Raw genomic sequence first — 14,773 nt, 5'->3', positions numbered from 1 at the left:
TTTGCTTGTTGCAGGTAATGTGATGTGATGTGTGGGTGTTTTGTTTGTTTCAGGCTGATGTGATGTGATGGTGAGGGTCTTTTGCTTGTTTCAGACCAAGCTGGTGTGATGGTGAGGGTGTTTTGCTTGTTTCAGACCAAGCTGGTGTGATAGTGAGGGTGTTTTGCTTGTTTCAGACCAAGCTGGTGTGATAGTGAGGGTGTTTTGCTTGTTTCAGACCAAGCTGGTGTGATAGTGAGGGTGTTTTGCTTGTTTCAGACCAAGCTGGTGTGATAGTGAGGGTGTTTTGCTTGTTTCAGACCAAGCTGGTGTGATGGTGAGGGTGTTTTGCTTGTTTCAGACCAAGCTGGTGTGATAGTGAGGGTGTTTTGCTTGTTTCAGACCAAGCTGGTGTGATGGTGAGGGTGTTTTGCTTGTTTCAGACCAAGCTGGTGTGATAGTGAGGGTGTTTTGCTTGTTTCAGACCAAGCTGGTGTGATGGTGAGGGTGTTTTGCTTGTTTCAGACCAAGCTGGTGTGATAGTGAGGGTGTTTTGCTTGTTTCAGACCAAGCTGGTGTGATGGTGAGGGTGTTTTGCTTGTTTCAGACCAAGCTGGTGTGATAGTGAGGGTGTTTTGCTTGTTTCAGACCAAGCTGGTGTGATAGTGAGGGTGTTTTGCTTGTTTCAGACCAAGCTGGTGTGGTGGTGAGGGTGTTTTGCTTGTTTCAGACCAAGCTGATGTGATGGTGAGGGTGTTTTGCTTGTTTCAGGCAATGTGATGTGATGGAGTGGGTGTTTTGCTCACGTCAGAGTTTTCCTGTGGTTGATATGGCCCAGGTGCCTGTGGTTGTTGAGCTTCAGCAGAAAGGGTTCTGTAATGATCGAACTGATCTCAGGAGGAGGAAGGGCTTTTAAACATCGACACAATGGAGACGTGAGAGGAATTTGCTTGAGGTGCAGAAGTTAAGGTTAGTAGTTTGTGATACTCTCCGAGATTAGACACACAAAAGAATGTACCCTGCACTTATTACATTTTTACCATGTAAATAACATCAAGTTGCTAGGTAAAATTCCGGTATCTGGATGTAGGGGATTACCGTATTCTTCTTGAAGACAGCCGTTGCCTCATCTAACTTCAAAATATATTTTTGGTTTTAAATTTCCAGCTCAGAAATAAGCAGTTAATAATAATAATAATAATAATGTATTACATTTCTATAGCGCTTTTCATGACAAGCTCAAAGCTTTAAAGTCTCTACTGTGTTTCTCTAGACTCTATAGTGTGATCACAGTGTCAATTTGATAGTTGACACAGAATATGATGCAACTGGGAACATTATTTACATTTGTGTCCATGCGGACCAGATAGCCCAGGTCCACAGGTAACTCAGTGTTTCTATCATATGTCACAAGTCTGTTACCATATAAGACAGTGTTATGACTCATCCTACTTTCTGACCTACAATGTGGGAAGTCATGATTCATGCAAGCTGCAGCTTAAGCAGAAAGAGGCCTAAAATACTCTGGTATGCCGTCACACACACACTCACACACACACATAGTGATACACACACAAATACACCGTACACACACACCCACACACTCACATATGCACAGATGTACTCAGTACTCAGCAACAGATAGCGAGACATAATAAAGTTACCCGAGTGAGAAGGAGAGTTACAGAATGACTGGCCCAGTTGAGAAATCCATCTGAGGTAATACGAGCACGTTTGTCTATATTGTGTTTCCAGGCATGAGCTACATAAGGTGCATTTCTGTCAGGAAGTGGTTTTCTGTGTTGTTATTTGTTGGCAAACCACATAGTTGTTGTCTCAGCACTGTCGTAAAGTAGATTCTGCGATTAAAGCAATTTAATTCTGAGTGATCGATCCAACCTCATTACATCTTGGTCTAAATGAGAGACTGCTTCAAAACATCTTGTTAGTTGTTACTGCTTGCGTTGACATACTAATTTGACTAAAGCCCTGTGCGATGGAATTAATGAGCTCTAATTTGATTCTCCATCATCATTAGAATGAATTTGATACTCTCAAGGAGAGTCCTTTTTCTCTGTAGGTAACACCATTAATTATAATCCACATAATAATATACATTTCCTGTTGCTGCACAATTATTTTCCTGCTGTAGCAAACTGGCTCAAATTAAGATCCTACATCTGCATACAGTACGATGTATGTTTCATTTCAATCAGCAGTTAGTGATGACTGATGAGTGAGGTCTCTGTGATGTGGAGCCTATGGAATAACTACTCTGCTAGATACATGTGTAAGGAGCACAACAGCCTGCATGACCACCCTCATGTTTCACAGCAATACGTCAGCATTTTAACCTACTTTAATCTGGATAACCGTTGCCATTGATAGTTTACACAGACTATACTATTGTACTTTTCACTAATTGTTTTTTCTTCGAGGGTGAATCCCTATGGTGTTCTTAGTATTGATTCACGTGCTGAAGGTTATAACCCTCTGCCTGCCTCTATAAGACATGAACTACCTTAGTTGTTAACACGTTGGATTGTACAGATCTCTTAATGGTGTTACTAAACAAGTCCCCCAAGTCCCCTACGGCAGTGTGCAAAATCAGATGAGATCTCCTCCTCCCCTCTCCTTCCTTCTTTCTTCCATCTCCCTCCTCCTCTCTCCCCTCCTTCCCTCTCTCTTCTTTCTTCCCTCCTTCACAACCACCAGAAACAGAGCGGATCCCATTCCTCTTTTCTAACAGAATCCCTTACATTAATATTTAAAGTGCTGGCAGCCTACTGGTCGAAAGTTAATAATTTGCTGTTTTTGCTCTTGCTCGGGATCGGAGCGTAGTGACATAATATTGATCTCTATCCGGGTGGGCTTTTGTTGATCGAGTTGGGATTTAATGAACACCGGCATAGCCTGACTTGTCTCTGTGTCTGTCTGATACCTCTGCAACCCTTCTCTGTGGCCTGAGGAGACCCAGAGTTAAATACATCAATGCATTGTCTTCTCATAGCCACCCCTTCTTTACCAGTGGCGGTCGATTCCATTTAAGATGAGGGAGGACGCTAATTTTTCTTATGAGCATTTCCTTATTTCTATTTCAGCATATTGGATGACTGCCCTTTATATTCCATTCTCCCAGTTCAATGGACCAGCGATATGTTTAGGCTACTACATGATACTTTAATTTACCCATCATGAGGTTTGCTACAACCTAGTCTATGAATTAATGTATACAACGTAGGTGCACACAGGTCGAGAGAAAAATTTGATGTGCCAGACAGTGACACATAGACACATGGACAGTGACACATTCAATACAGCTTTGCACACTTTTGCCTGCATCTAACTGATCTAGGTGTAATCATCAGTCCAACAGTTGCAAACATGGGTTTCTATTGGACAAATTCAGGTATGTTTATCTGTTTGCTGTTATGTTTCGTTCTGTTTGCTTCCGTTTAAGAAACGTTTTTCAACGGAATCGGCAGAATGAATACACCCCTGATCACGCGTAAACACAGTTCACTTTCATAGCAGCCACATTGTATTCCTTCTGACATCTATGCACTCTCCTCCTCTCAACTTTTCCCTTTGCTTGTGGACTTCAATGCACAACACATCAGCTTTCCAAGCCAAACTTTATCATAACCGCTAACCGCTACACACAGCCTACATTGTTGTCACCATATTAGAGATAGTAACGTCATAGTCAGCATAGCTAACAAAACTAACGCGTTAGTAAACCCACTAAAATCATGCAGTACAGTGTACAGTCAGTAAGCAGTTTAGCAGTTTTACCGGCATGTTCCGGTGGCAATAAATTAGTCAAACTAAAAGCTGACCTTGACTTGGAAGAGTTCCAGTGTTGGATAGTCATACTGTAGCCAGCTAGCTAACATAGCATCTGTTTGAGCCAGTTGTTTGAGTAGGCTAAAGTAGATAGCTGCATTTGCTAGCTAAGTAAGTGAAACTGGAAACAAATTATGAAATATAGTTATCTCCCTCTCTCTTGCTTTTCCTTCATTTTTGAAGAAAATTAATTTGTTAAAAACAGTTCAACTATTGTCTTTCTCTCTCTTTGAGTCAACTACTCACCACATTTTATGCACTTCAGTGCTAGCTAGCTATAGCGTTCAGTACTAGATTAATTCGCTGGTCCACTGATTGTGTAGACAACATGTCAGTTCATGCTGCAAGAGCTCTGACAGGTTAGAGTACATCCTCCAGAAGTTGTCATAATTACTGTTTAAGTCTTTGGAAGGGGGTGAGAACCATGAACATCCTAGGTTTTGTATTGAAGCCAATGTACCAAGAGGAGGACAGAAGCTAGCTGTACTCCGTCTACAGCATGGTGCTACCCTACAGAGTGCTGTTGAGGCTACTGTAGACCTTCATTGGAAAACAGTGTGTTTTAATCAATGATTTGGTTACATTAATATATTTAGTATAGTTTTATCTAAAAAGGATATTTTTTTTAATGTTTCACTATTCAAATTTTTTTTATAATTCACTGAGGAGGATGGTCCTCCCATTCCTTCTCTGAGGAGCCCCCAATGTTCAATACATACACTACATGACCAAAAGACACCTGGTCGTCAAACATCTTATTCCAAAATCATGGGCATTAATGTTGGTCCCCCCTTTGCTGCTATAACACCCTCCACTCTTCTGGGAAGGCTTTCCACTAGATGTTGGAATGTTGCTGCGGGGACTTGCTTCCGTTCAGCCACAAGAACATTAGTGAGGTCGGGCACTGATGTTGGGCGAATAGGCCTGGCTTCCAGTCGGTGTCCCAATTAATCCGAAAGGTTCGATGGGGTTGAGGTCAGGGCTCTGTGCAGGCCAGTCAAGTTCTACCACAACGATCTCGACATGTTATGACCTCTATTACTTAATGCATCATAGATTCAGTGTAAACTCTCTTGTGTAAATTATCCTACAACATCATTTCACGAGTTAAAAATTATATTAATATTGCTGACTATCAATGACACCTATGTGCTCACTTAAACTACTGTCTGTTATTTATATATCTAATCAAATGTATTTATAAAGCCCTTTTTACATCAGCAGATGTCATAAAGTGCTTATACAGAAACATTGCCTAAAAACCCAAATAGCAAGCAGATGAATACCAATATACCTTTGTATTATTGATTTCTATATTAGGGAAACACATCTGTACAGATGCTGTCACCAACTTAACAGCTCTCTGCCCGGCCCTCTCAGGTGTCTGTCTGTCTGCGCCTCTCAATGATTTGGTTTCATTAATCTACTACAATTAACTTACCTAAAGCCCCACACCAAAACCCTTAACAGGCTGAGGAAATAATGACCTTGATGGCCAAGAGAACACGTACTACATGGATTACTACGTCGTCGTTTTCATTCCAATACATGACTTTTGAAACAGTTGAACAATTACACACGGAGCCCTCCAGGTGGTTGAATAAGCAGAATTCTCTAATGTCCTGTGGGAGGGAGAGATCTGCATGAAGAGAAGCATGCAGGTGCCTGAGACCATTGAGATGAGGAAATTGCCACTTAATGGGAATAGTCATCTGGGTTGACTTTCATGTTGAAGTGAGTGGAGGGCTCTGATCCCTCATTTTAGAGAAAGTACAAAGATGAATATAGGCATTTATAGGAACATACAGCAGGCAATGGGGGCCACACATGTTTGTCTTTCCGTCTGTTTATCTGTCAGTCATAGGATGGTGCTGGGCGATGTTTATGGTATATTGGCAGGGGTTATCTATTTCCCCCAGGCAGACATTTTTTCAATTAGTGGTTTTATCACCTTTAAAGCCATGTTTGACATTGACTGCCTTAGCTGCCTGTTTGACATTACCTCTCCAAGCACATTTCTTATCGCTAGCTACTTAATTTGGTAATTTACAATTAAAGTCATGCTCATCCTCGGAGTAGTTACAGACATCTGGCATCAGGCCTCCTGTCCTAATGGTACACATTACACAGTAACGCAATGTTCTCTCCCATTACTCGTAGTCTTGCTAGTATTCAATACATACTGCTCAGGAGACTTGGTGTGCGTCCCAAATGGCACCCTATGGGCCCTGGTCAAAAGTGGTCAAAAGTAGTGTACTATAAAGGGAATAGGGTGCCATTTGGGACACAATCCTAATAGTATTACAGCAGCAGACATGGCTTGTTTACTTCCAGCAAATGCCATCATAGAGAGAGAGAGAGTGATTCAGATTTTCTGATTAGAAACTATGTTACAATTAAAGTCATACACATCCTCGTAGTAGTTACAGACATCTGGCATCAGAACAGTCTCTAATTTTCTATTGTGTTGTCTGTTAAGATACCTCACATCATCCCATACTCTGTAAAAATGGCTGTAGAGAGAAAGGTGTGTATGTCTGAGGAGGAGTGCGTTGTCATGGCATCCAGGGTGTACATGTGGGAAGGGGGTTTGGTCCCTGGTAGATGATGCCCTGTTTCTGAGTTATGTGACCTTTCTGCTGTCATGAGTGTGGCGCTTTAGGCTTTGTTTTGTTCCGCATTGAGAGAGAGAGAGAGAGAGAGAGAGAGAGAGAGAGAGAGAGAGAGAGAGAGAGAGAGAGAGAGAGAGAGAGAGAGAGAGAGGAGAGTCCTCTCCCCTCTGCTCCCCCTTCTCTTCACGTCAATCCCCTCTCTGCACATGCCTAAGAGACACAGAGAGGAGAGGACACGTCACAGAGCCCATCATGATGCTCTTACTCCCCCTCTCCTACAGGGCCCCCTAACCCGAAACGCATCATAATGCCATGTCATAGGTGACTGAAACCATCCACTGTTTTGTCTGTGTGTGTGCGTGAGTAACCCCACTAACCCCATTAACCCCACTGAGCCTGTGAGAGGGGAGGTGACTGGGTTCTACTGGCTAGGCTATAACCTTTCAGCTGGTGGTCAGGAGTCAGGAGTCAGTCAGTTGAATGGACTGAGGAAAGGCTTTTACAGTCAAGGTGCAGACGGTCCACATACAGACCACGAGTCCATTCATACAGTGCATGCAGGCGACAGCTAACTGCAATCATAAAGGCGTCTGCAGGAAAGGTATTGCAAGTGGCTGGTGGATGGTGACAGTATGGGTCTTTGATGGTAGTAGTTTTCCGTTTACTGTACAGTATAGATGCATTGTAGTAGCACATTGAACTCAAATAAGCTGTGTGTGTGTGTGTGTGTGTGTGCGTACTTTGTGTATGTACGCTTGTATGCATGTCTTTGTTAATATACTGTATAATATTACAGGAGTCGCTGGTAAAGTGTAAAGAGCTGAGAACTGACTCCTCTCCAGCCACATTAGTGTTGTTTTTTTTGTGTTTAAAAATAAATAAATTGTACCCCCTTTTTTCTCCCCAATTTCGTGGTATCCAATTGTTAGTACTTACTATCTTGTCTCATCGCTACAACTCCCGTACGGGCTCAGGAGAGACGAAGGTCGAAAGCCATGCGTCCTCCTCCGAAACACAACCCAACCAGCCGCACTTCTTAACAACCCGGAAGCCAGCCGCACCAAAGTGTCGGAGGAAACACCGTGCACCTGGCGACCTTGGTTAGCGCGCACTGCGCCCGGCCCGCCAAAGGAGTTGCTGGTGCGTGATGAGACAAGGATATCCCTACCGGCCAAACCCTCCCTAACCCGGACTACGCTAGGCCAATTGTGCGTCGCCCCACGAACCTCCCGGTCGCGGCCGGCTGCGACAGAGCCTGGGCACAGCTAGCGCTGCGATGCAGTGCCCTAGACCACTGCGCCACCCGGGAGGCCCTACATTAGTGTTAATCAGTGTTGGTGCTTCAGGAGAATAGAGCTGTGCCTAGGCCCAGAGTCAGCTCTGTTGATGGGCTTGTCGGAAACGTATCACCACACTACTGCGCTTTTGATCTGTACAGGAGTGTTAGTCACAAAGCAGGTTAGCTGCATCAGTTAGTGAAAAGAGCTGCGGTAGAAACTAAATTAACTTCAAAAAAAAAGAAGAGCTTTGCATCCCTCAGCAATTCTAATCAGAACGCGACCATAACCAGCTATTTTGTGGTGCGTGCGTGTGTGTTTGTGTGTATCGTCCCTGTATTTTTCCTTCCCCGCTGCAAAACAGACTTCTGAAATGGAAGCAAGGCGAACGCACATTCCAGGGTTAGAAATAGCATGTTTGGATTGTTATGAACCTTGCAACCACATCTGGAGACATTATTCTTGGAAGACAGGTCATTATCCTGCCAAGCACACTGAGAAATGTATGGTGGAAATAAAAAAAACTGAACAATAATTGGGACCGACCACTCAGACAACCACTGTAAATGTCTGGACAGTGGTTACAAACCGGCCCCCGCATGGCCGCACCAGCCCTATCATACCACAGCAAAAGATATGAGGGTCTGCAATGATGGCTGGTCTAGTAAAAGCAGTGAGATCAAATTAGGTTTGTTTTTAAACCTGGAGAGGTAAGGGCCAGAACTCTCTCCCTCATGTAGTTGATGACTACATAGTTTGCACTGTAGTTATTGAGGTGTAAAACCTGAGCACTGTCTGATTCTCATTCCTGGTAGGAAATGGACATAGGTGATATTTCACTACCCTGGCAGAGCAGCAGAGTAGTGTTTTCCGGTCAGTCCATTTCCATTTACAAGACAGGAGTTTCCATTTTCAACAGAGACATTTCCGTTTGCAGGGGGGGAAGAAGCCTCCATTCTCACCAGTAGTGTTGTCGTCCACTGAGGCGAGGCGGTGTGTTAGAGCTATTTTACTGATGTTATATTCAGCTGTCTGAGTGAGAGCCAGGACTGCTCCAAATGTGGCACAGTGTCTGACAGTCAAGGAAAGCATGGCCTGGCCGGTCACTAGGGACTCCTTTTAATGTGACTGATCACTACATGTACACAAAGTTATCTGTGTTCTACGTGTAGAACCAGGAATGAAGTAGGGGTTGACGAGTAAGCAAACCCAGGCATAAAAGAGAGTCAGTTATAGAGTGCCTCCGTATGATTTATCTGCAGAAGGATAGCTGAAAGATAGTTGAATTCCTATCTATCGCCAGTGGTTGAGCAGAGGGGAAAATTGGCCTGACACTGACTTCATGGAAATGTGCTGCCGGTTCCCAGAACAGAGCTTCTTATGTGTGTTTTGAAGGAACTATGGAGTCATGCAGCTCTGATTTACTAAGAACAGCAAGCCCTGCGGATGTGAAAACTCATTATATGATGGAAACAAGTCCGGCAGGCTCTATCTGTGTTTATTACTTGGTTTCTATAGCAATATGATCATTTAACAATATTCTTCAGTCGTTTCACGTTTAAAGGGATACTTCAGGATTTTGGCAATGAAGCCCCTTATCTACTTCCCCAAAGTCAGATCAACTCGTGGAAACCATTTTTTATGTCTCTGCCTGCAGTTCGAAAGAAGTTGCTAACTAGCATTAGCGTGATTTCTGACTTTATTGTTACACACATGCTAGTAGATAACATAGAATGCCAGTCATTGCGCTAACACTAGTTAGCATTAGCTCGCAAAACTACCTCTAACTTCCGTCCTACAGGATGCAGACACATAGAAATGGTATCCATGAGTTCATCTGACTCTGGGGAAGTAGATAAAGGGCTTCATTGCCAAAATCCCGAAGTATACCTTTAACATACTCATCATGTGTAATAATCATGTGTTGTAAAGCAGTGTTTCCCAACTCTGGTCCTCCAGTGCCCCCAACAGTACACAGGTTTATTGTAGCCCTTGACAAACACACGTCATTCAACTCATTGAGGGCTTGATGATTAGTTAACACGTTGAATCAGGTGTGCTTGTCCAGGGTTACAATAAAAATGTGTTTTGTTGGGGGTACTGGAGGACCAGGGTTGGGAAACACTGTTGTGAAGGATCCTTTTTTGCAGAGAGAACCAGTCCTTTCAATTCTCCCTGCACTGTGTGTATGTGGAGCACTGATAAGACGAAATGCTTTTAAATATCCATTATGCTTTTCTTCCTTTAGTACAGCCTAAATGACTGTGGGTGGAAGCGCTTGACTGCAAGGACCAAAGCCAAATATCAGGCTTCTGAGGGATTAAAGCAACATAAACAACTGTATAGACACTGTTTTCCTTTACACAGTTTACATAGTGCTGGCGAGGAGGCTCGAGTGGAGTTTGTATGACTGGTGTTCATTCTTCTCCTGTTTGAGAGTCTTATTATTCTGTGCTGAGTGTGCTTGAGTGGCACTCATATAGTCCCTCCCGACCTTCTTAGATTAGGAGCCTGAGGACTTTCTTCTCTGTCTGTCTCTGTGAAAGGATGACACCTTTTAGACAGGGAGTGTGTGTTCTGTTGTGCTACTGTATCAGTGTCCGTGTGCATAGGGTATGCAAGCTGTTTTTTGTTTGCGGTATGATGTGTGTGTGTGTGGGGGGGGCTGTGTGGGCTGTGTACAGGAACATGAGTCTATGTGGAGGTGTGTGTATGTGGGAGGATGTGTGTTATTGCTTGTGTGTTTGCATGCAAGGGCGTGTATGAGTGGGAATGTGTTAGGTACTTGCGGTTTGAGAGTGTGTATATTTCCTGGCTATAAGGGGTGTTTGAGAGAGTAAAGCTGAGCTGAGGCGGTCTGATCTGGTCATGGTGTATGCATTCAATCATGGGGCTGACTGTGTTTGGGGCTGGTGAAGTAGGCTGGGCCGTGGGAGATGAGGAGAGGCCCACTGATGTCAGCCCTGCGGTATGCACTAGCTCACCAACAGGGCTCGCCACATTAATCTGAAAGCTGAACCCCACCCCCCTCTCACCCCATTGTGCTTCTATTTCCAGGGCGTGAGCGGAATGTCCGTGGATGAGAAGCCTGAAGCCCCCATGTACGTGTATGAGTCGACGGTTCATTGTACCAATATCCTCCTGTGCCTGAACGACCAGCGGAAGCAGGATATCCTGTGCGATGTGACTGTCCTGGTGGAGGGCAAGGAGTTCCGCGGCCACCGGGCCGTGCTGGCCGCCTGCTCAGAATACTTCTTGCAGGCTCTGGTGGGACAGGCCGAGAATGACTTGGTCCTCAGCCTACCTGAGGAGGTATGTATCTACTGTATAACAACTGAGCTTAACATCTACAACACCTACTGTATAACACATAGTATTAAGAACAACATCTTAGTTTCCACACCTGGTCAAACACACAGTCAGACATTCACTCCAATCTGGTTCTTTTGACTGTTTCATCATCAGCCTGTTTTTATCACTATTCACTTCATATCTTCTCAGTCCAATATCAACTGTCTCTTTGCCATGAATGGTGTTGAGATGAATGGTGTCAGGGAGGATATAAGACATCCTAACAGTGTTTTAATTTAATCTGTGAGGTCTTATAGCTGACGAGGAGAGAGGGAGATGTGCTACTGTAGCGATGGTGCTAGTGAGACCATGTAGAACCATGATTACCAATTATCACCTCTCCCTCCACTCTCAGCTCTCATCAGCTCCTCAGCTCTCTGTAGCAGGTAGCACTTAACTCTGTGACTGACGCAATCTCCCTCACGCAGCCAACACTTTTCTTCCCCTTCCCAGCACTCCTGTCATTCCAGCCTCACCCCTTCAGAACCCCCCAACCCTCACCACCCATAGATGTGTCATAGTGATAACAATTCTCCACTGACATATTGATGTCACACACTCACACATCACATACACACACTTGGCCCGCAAAACTGGGGCACACACCACATGTGAAGGAGCTGTGTGGTTCCGAGCTGTGTGGGGTTGGAGCTAGCATGCATTAATAATGTAATGCCTGTCCAAAGACTTTTACTGTTGCCTCGATAGCTAGAAAATAAGTCACCATTCCTCCATCTCTGTGGAAATCTCCCCTGAAAGATCAATCTGTTCCTGTTTTATGTAAAATTAGCAATGTGTGTTGAGTGAGTTACTATGGTATCTCACCTATCCCGTTGTATCATGACAGATCTACGGTACCATTTATGTTTACGTAGTCTGTCCATGAGAGATTACTCTGTGACACACCAAAGCAGGATCCCTTTCATTCACTCTTTCTGCATTATGCATAATGCATGAGAGGTTGTGTGTTTCAGGTGTGGAAAGGGTCATGTTTCAGAAAGAGCCCGTTTCTTTAAAGTAACTGTCCTGTGTTTCCAGGTTTCTATGAAATATGACCTATAATTAATTTTAGTATGAGTTAAATAGTTTTCCTTCCAACTTTTTTTATTAAGTATCTTAAAAAGCAGCTTTTCTGTGTTGGATTGGTGTGGGCCTTCCCCAACTACAGAATGGTGTGGACAAACAACATTATTTTGGTATGAGTTAACAGAATATGAACTTTTAACATGCTTGTCCCTAAATAAACATTATCTTGAGTAAGTAGGGAAATATATTACATCTACTGTATAAACTGGGTTGTAAAGTGGTTATTAAATAGCTCCGTCTAAGAGACTGGTTGATGATGGTGATGGTGAGTCTGTCCTTTGGTGAGATGATATCAGTATCCCAAATGGCATCCTATTTCCTTTATAGTGCACTACTTTTGACCAGGATCCATAGGGCTCTAGTCAAAAGCAAGGGTTGGAACCAACATTTTTTCCAATCGTTTCGTTCTGAACAGAAGCGCAATTTTTTTTGTTCCGTTCCACTGTTCTGGCCAGCAAAATACAGTTCTGAACCAGTTCAAACCCGAAAAATATCGCTCCTTTCTGTTCCTTTTTTAACCTGTGAAATCAGCGTTTTTATACATTTAACTAATTAAATTACTTCACCAATCAGTGTGGATAGAGCAGACAAGCTAGTTGTTTACATGCATGATGGAAAGACAAGTGTAGCCTATGGTGCAAGATGTGACTGAAATTTTGCTGGTGGGGAGAGAGCGAGAGAGGGTTGAGGAGGAGGCTTGAAGTGCTGTGCATCTTGTTATGACATGCATTATCTGAATTAGGTCCACAGAATTATACCCAGGAGGAGTGGCTTCTATGGAGGAACTTTGAATGTCCTTTCAGCTAGCTAGCTAACAAGCTTGAGCTAGCTATCTATGAAAAGCTTATGTGCAGAACGGCAAGAGAATTGGAAACACGTCATACCTTTTTGTAGATAATAAATCCAATGTGAAACGTGATAACTAAGCCTATAGTATCCTTAACTAGCATAGAAAAAATGTATCCATTCTTCTCTAGCTAATTACAAATCTCTCTCCCTAGCTTCTGAATCATGATTGTAATATCAGTACACTAGCCTATGGTAATGTCAGTACAGTAGCCCATGGGAATGTCAGTACAGTAGCCTATGGGAATGTCAGTACAGTAGCCTATGGGAATGTCAGTACAGCAGCCTATGGTAATGTCAGTACAGTTGCCTATGGGAATGTCAAGACGGTAGCCTATGGTAATGTCAGTACAGTAGCCTATGGGAATGTCAGTACAGTAGCCTATGGGAATGTCAGTACAGTAGCCTATGGTAATGTCAGTACAGTTGCCTATGGGAATGTCAGTACAGTTGCCTATGGGAATGTCAAGACGGTAGCCTATGGTAATGTCAGTACAGTAGCCTATGGGAATGTCAGTACAGTTGCCTATGGGAATGTCAGTACAGTTGCCTATGGGAATGTCAGTACAGTAGCCTATGGTAATGTCAGTACAGTTGCCTATGGGAATGTCAAGACGGTAGCCTATGGTAATGTCAGGACAGTAGTCTATGGTAATGTCAGTACAGTAGCCTATGGTAATGTCAGTACAGTAGCCTATGGGAACGTCAGTACAGTAGTGTATGGGAATGTCAGTACAGTAGTCTATGGTAATGTCAGGACGGTAGCCTATGGTAATGTCAGGACAGTAGCCTATGGGAATGTCAGTACAGTAGTCTATGGTAATGTCAGTACAGTTGCCTATGGGAATGTCAAGACGGTAGCCTATGGTGGTAATGTCAGTACAGTTGCCTATGGTGGTAATGTCAGTACAGTTGCCTATGGTAATGTCAGGGCAGCAGCCTATGGTAATGTCAGTACAGTTGCCTATGGTAATGTCAGTACAGTTGCCTATGGTGGTAATGTCAGTACAGTTGCCTATGGTAATGTCAGGGCAGCAGCCTATGGAAATGTCAGTACAGTTGCCTATGGTGGTAATGTCAGTACAGTTGCCTATGGTAATGTCAGTACAGTTGCCTATGGTAATGTCAGTACAGTTGCCTATGGTAATGTCAGGACAGTAGTCTATGGTAATGTCAGTACAGTAGTCTATGGTAATGTCAGTACAGTTGCCTATGGTAATGTCAGGATGGTAGCCTATGGTAATGTCAGTACAGTTGCCTATGGTAATGTCAGGGCAGCAGCCTATGGTAATGTCAGTACAGTTGCCTATGGTAATGTCAGGACGGTAGCCTATGGTAATGTCAGTACAGTTGCCTATGGTAATGTCAGTACAGTAGTCTATGGTAATGTCAGTACAGTTGCATATGGTAATGTCAGGATGGTAGCCTATGGTAATGTCAGTACAGTTGCCTATGGTAATGTCAGGGCAGCAGCCTATGGTAATGTCAGTACAGTTGCCTATGGTAATGTCAGGACGGTAGCCTATGGTAATGTCAGTACAGTTGCCTATGGTAATGTCAGTACAGTTGCCTATGGTAATGTCAGGACGGTAGCCTATGGTAATGTCAGTACAGTTGCCTATGGTAATGTCAGGGCAGCAGCCTATGGTAATGTCAGTACAGTTGCCTATGGTAATGTCAGGATGGTAGCCTATGGCAATGTCAGTACAGTTACCTATGGTAATGTCAGTACAGTTGCCTATGGTAATGTCAGGACGGTAGCCTATGGTAATGTCA

At 43.6% G+C, this 14,773-nt stretch overlaps 1 protein-coding gene across 2 annotated transcripts in view; it reads left to right on the top strand.

Annotated features, from left to right (window-relative positions):
- The window catches only part of LOC139556189 (transcription regulator protein BACH2-like), a 107,930-nt gene that overhangs the window by 61,365 nt on the left and 31,792 nt on the right, over positions 1–14,773 (top strand). The window contains exons 1-2 of one of the 2 annotated variants that reach the window (XM_071369805.1): positions 806–948; positions 10,772–11,026. In XM_071369805.1, coding sequence (XP_071225906.1) covers positions 10,784–11,026 — 243 coding nt within the window. In that variant the 5' untranslated portion in view covers positions 806–948; positions 10,772–10,783. Of the gene's footprint in view, positions 1–805; positions 949–10,771; positions 11,027–14,773 lie in introns of those variants that run through there. The other variant, XM_071369804.1, reaches the window with a different exon arrangement.

The sequence above is a fragment of the Salvelinus alpinus genome, chromosome 27 (assembly GCF_045679555.1).
Source record: "Salvelinus alpinus chromosome 27, SLU_Salpinus.1, whole genome shotgun sequence".
Lineage (NCBI taxonomy): Eukaryota > Metazoa > Chordata > Actinopteri > Salmoniformes > Salmonidae > Salvelinus > Salvelinus alpinus.
Note: the sequence above shows the minus strand (reverse complement) of the source record. Positions and strands in the feature narration are given on the sequence as shown.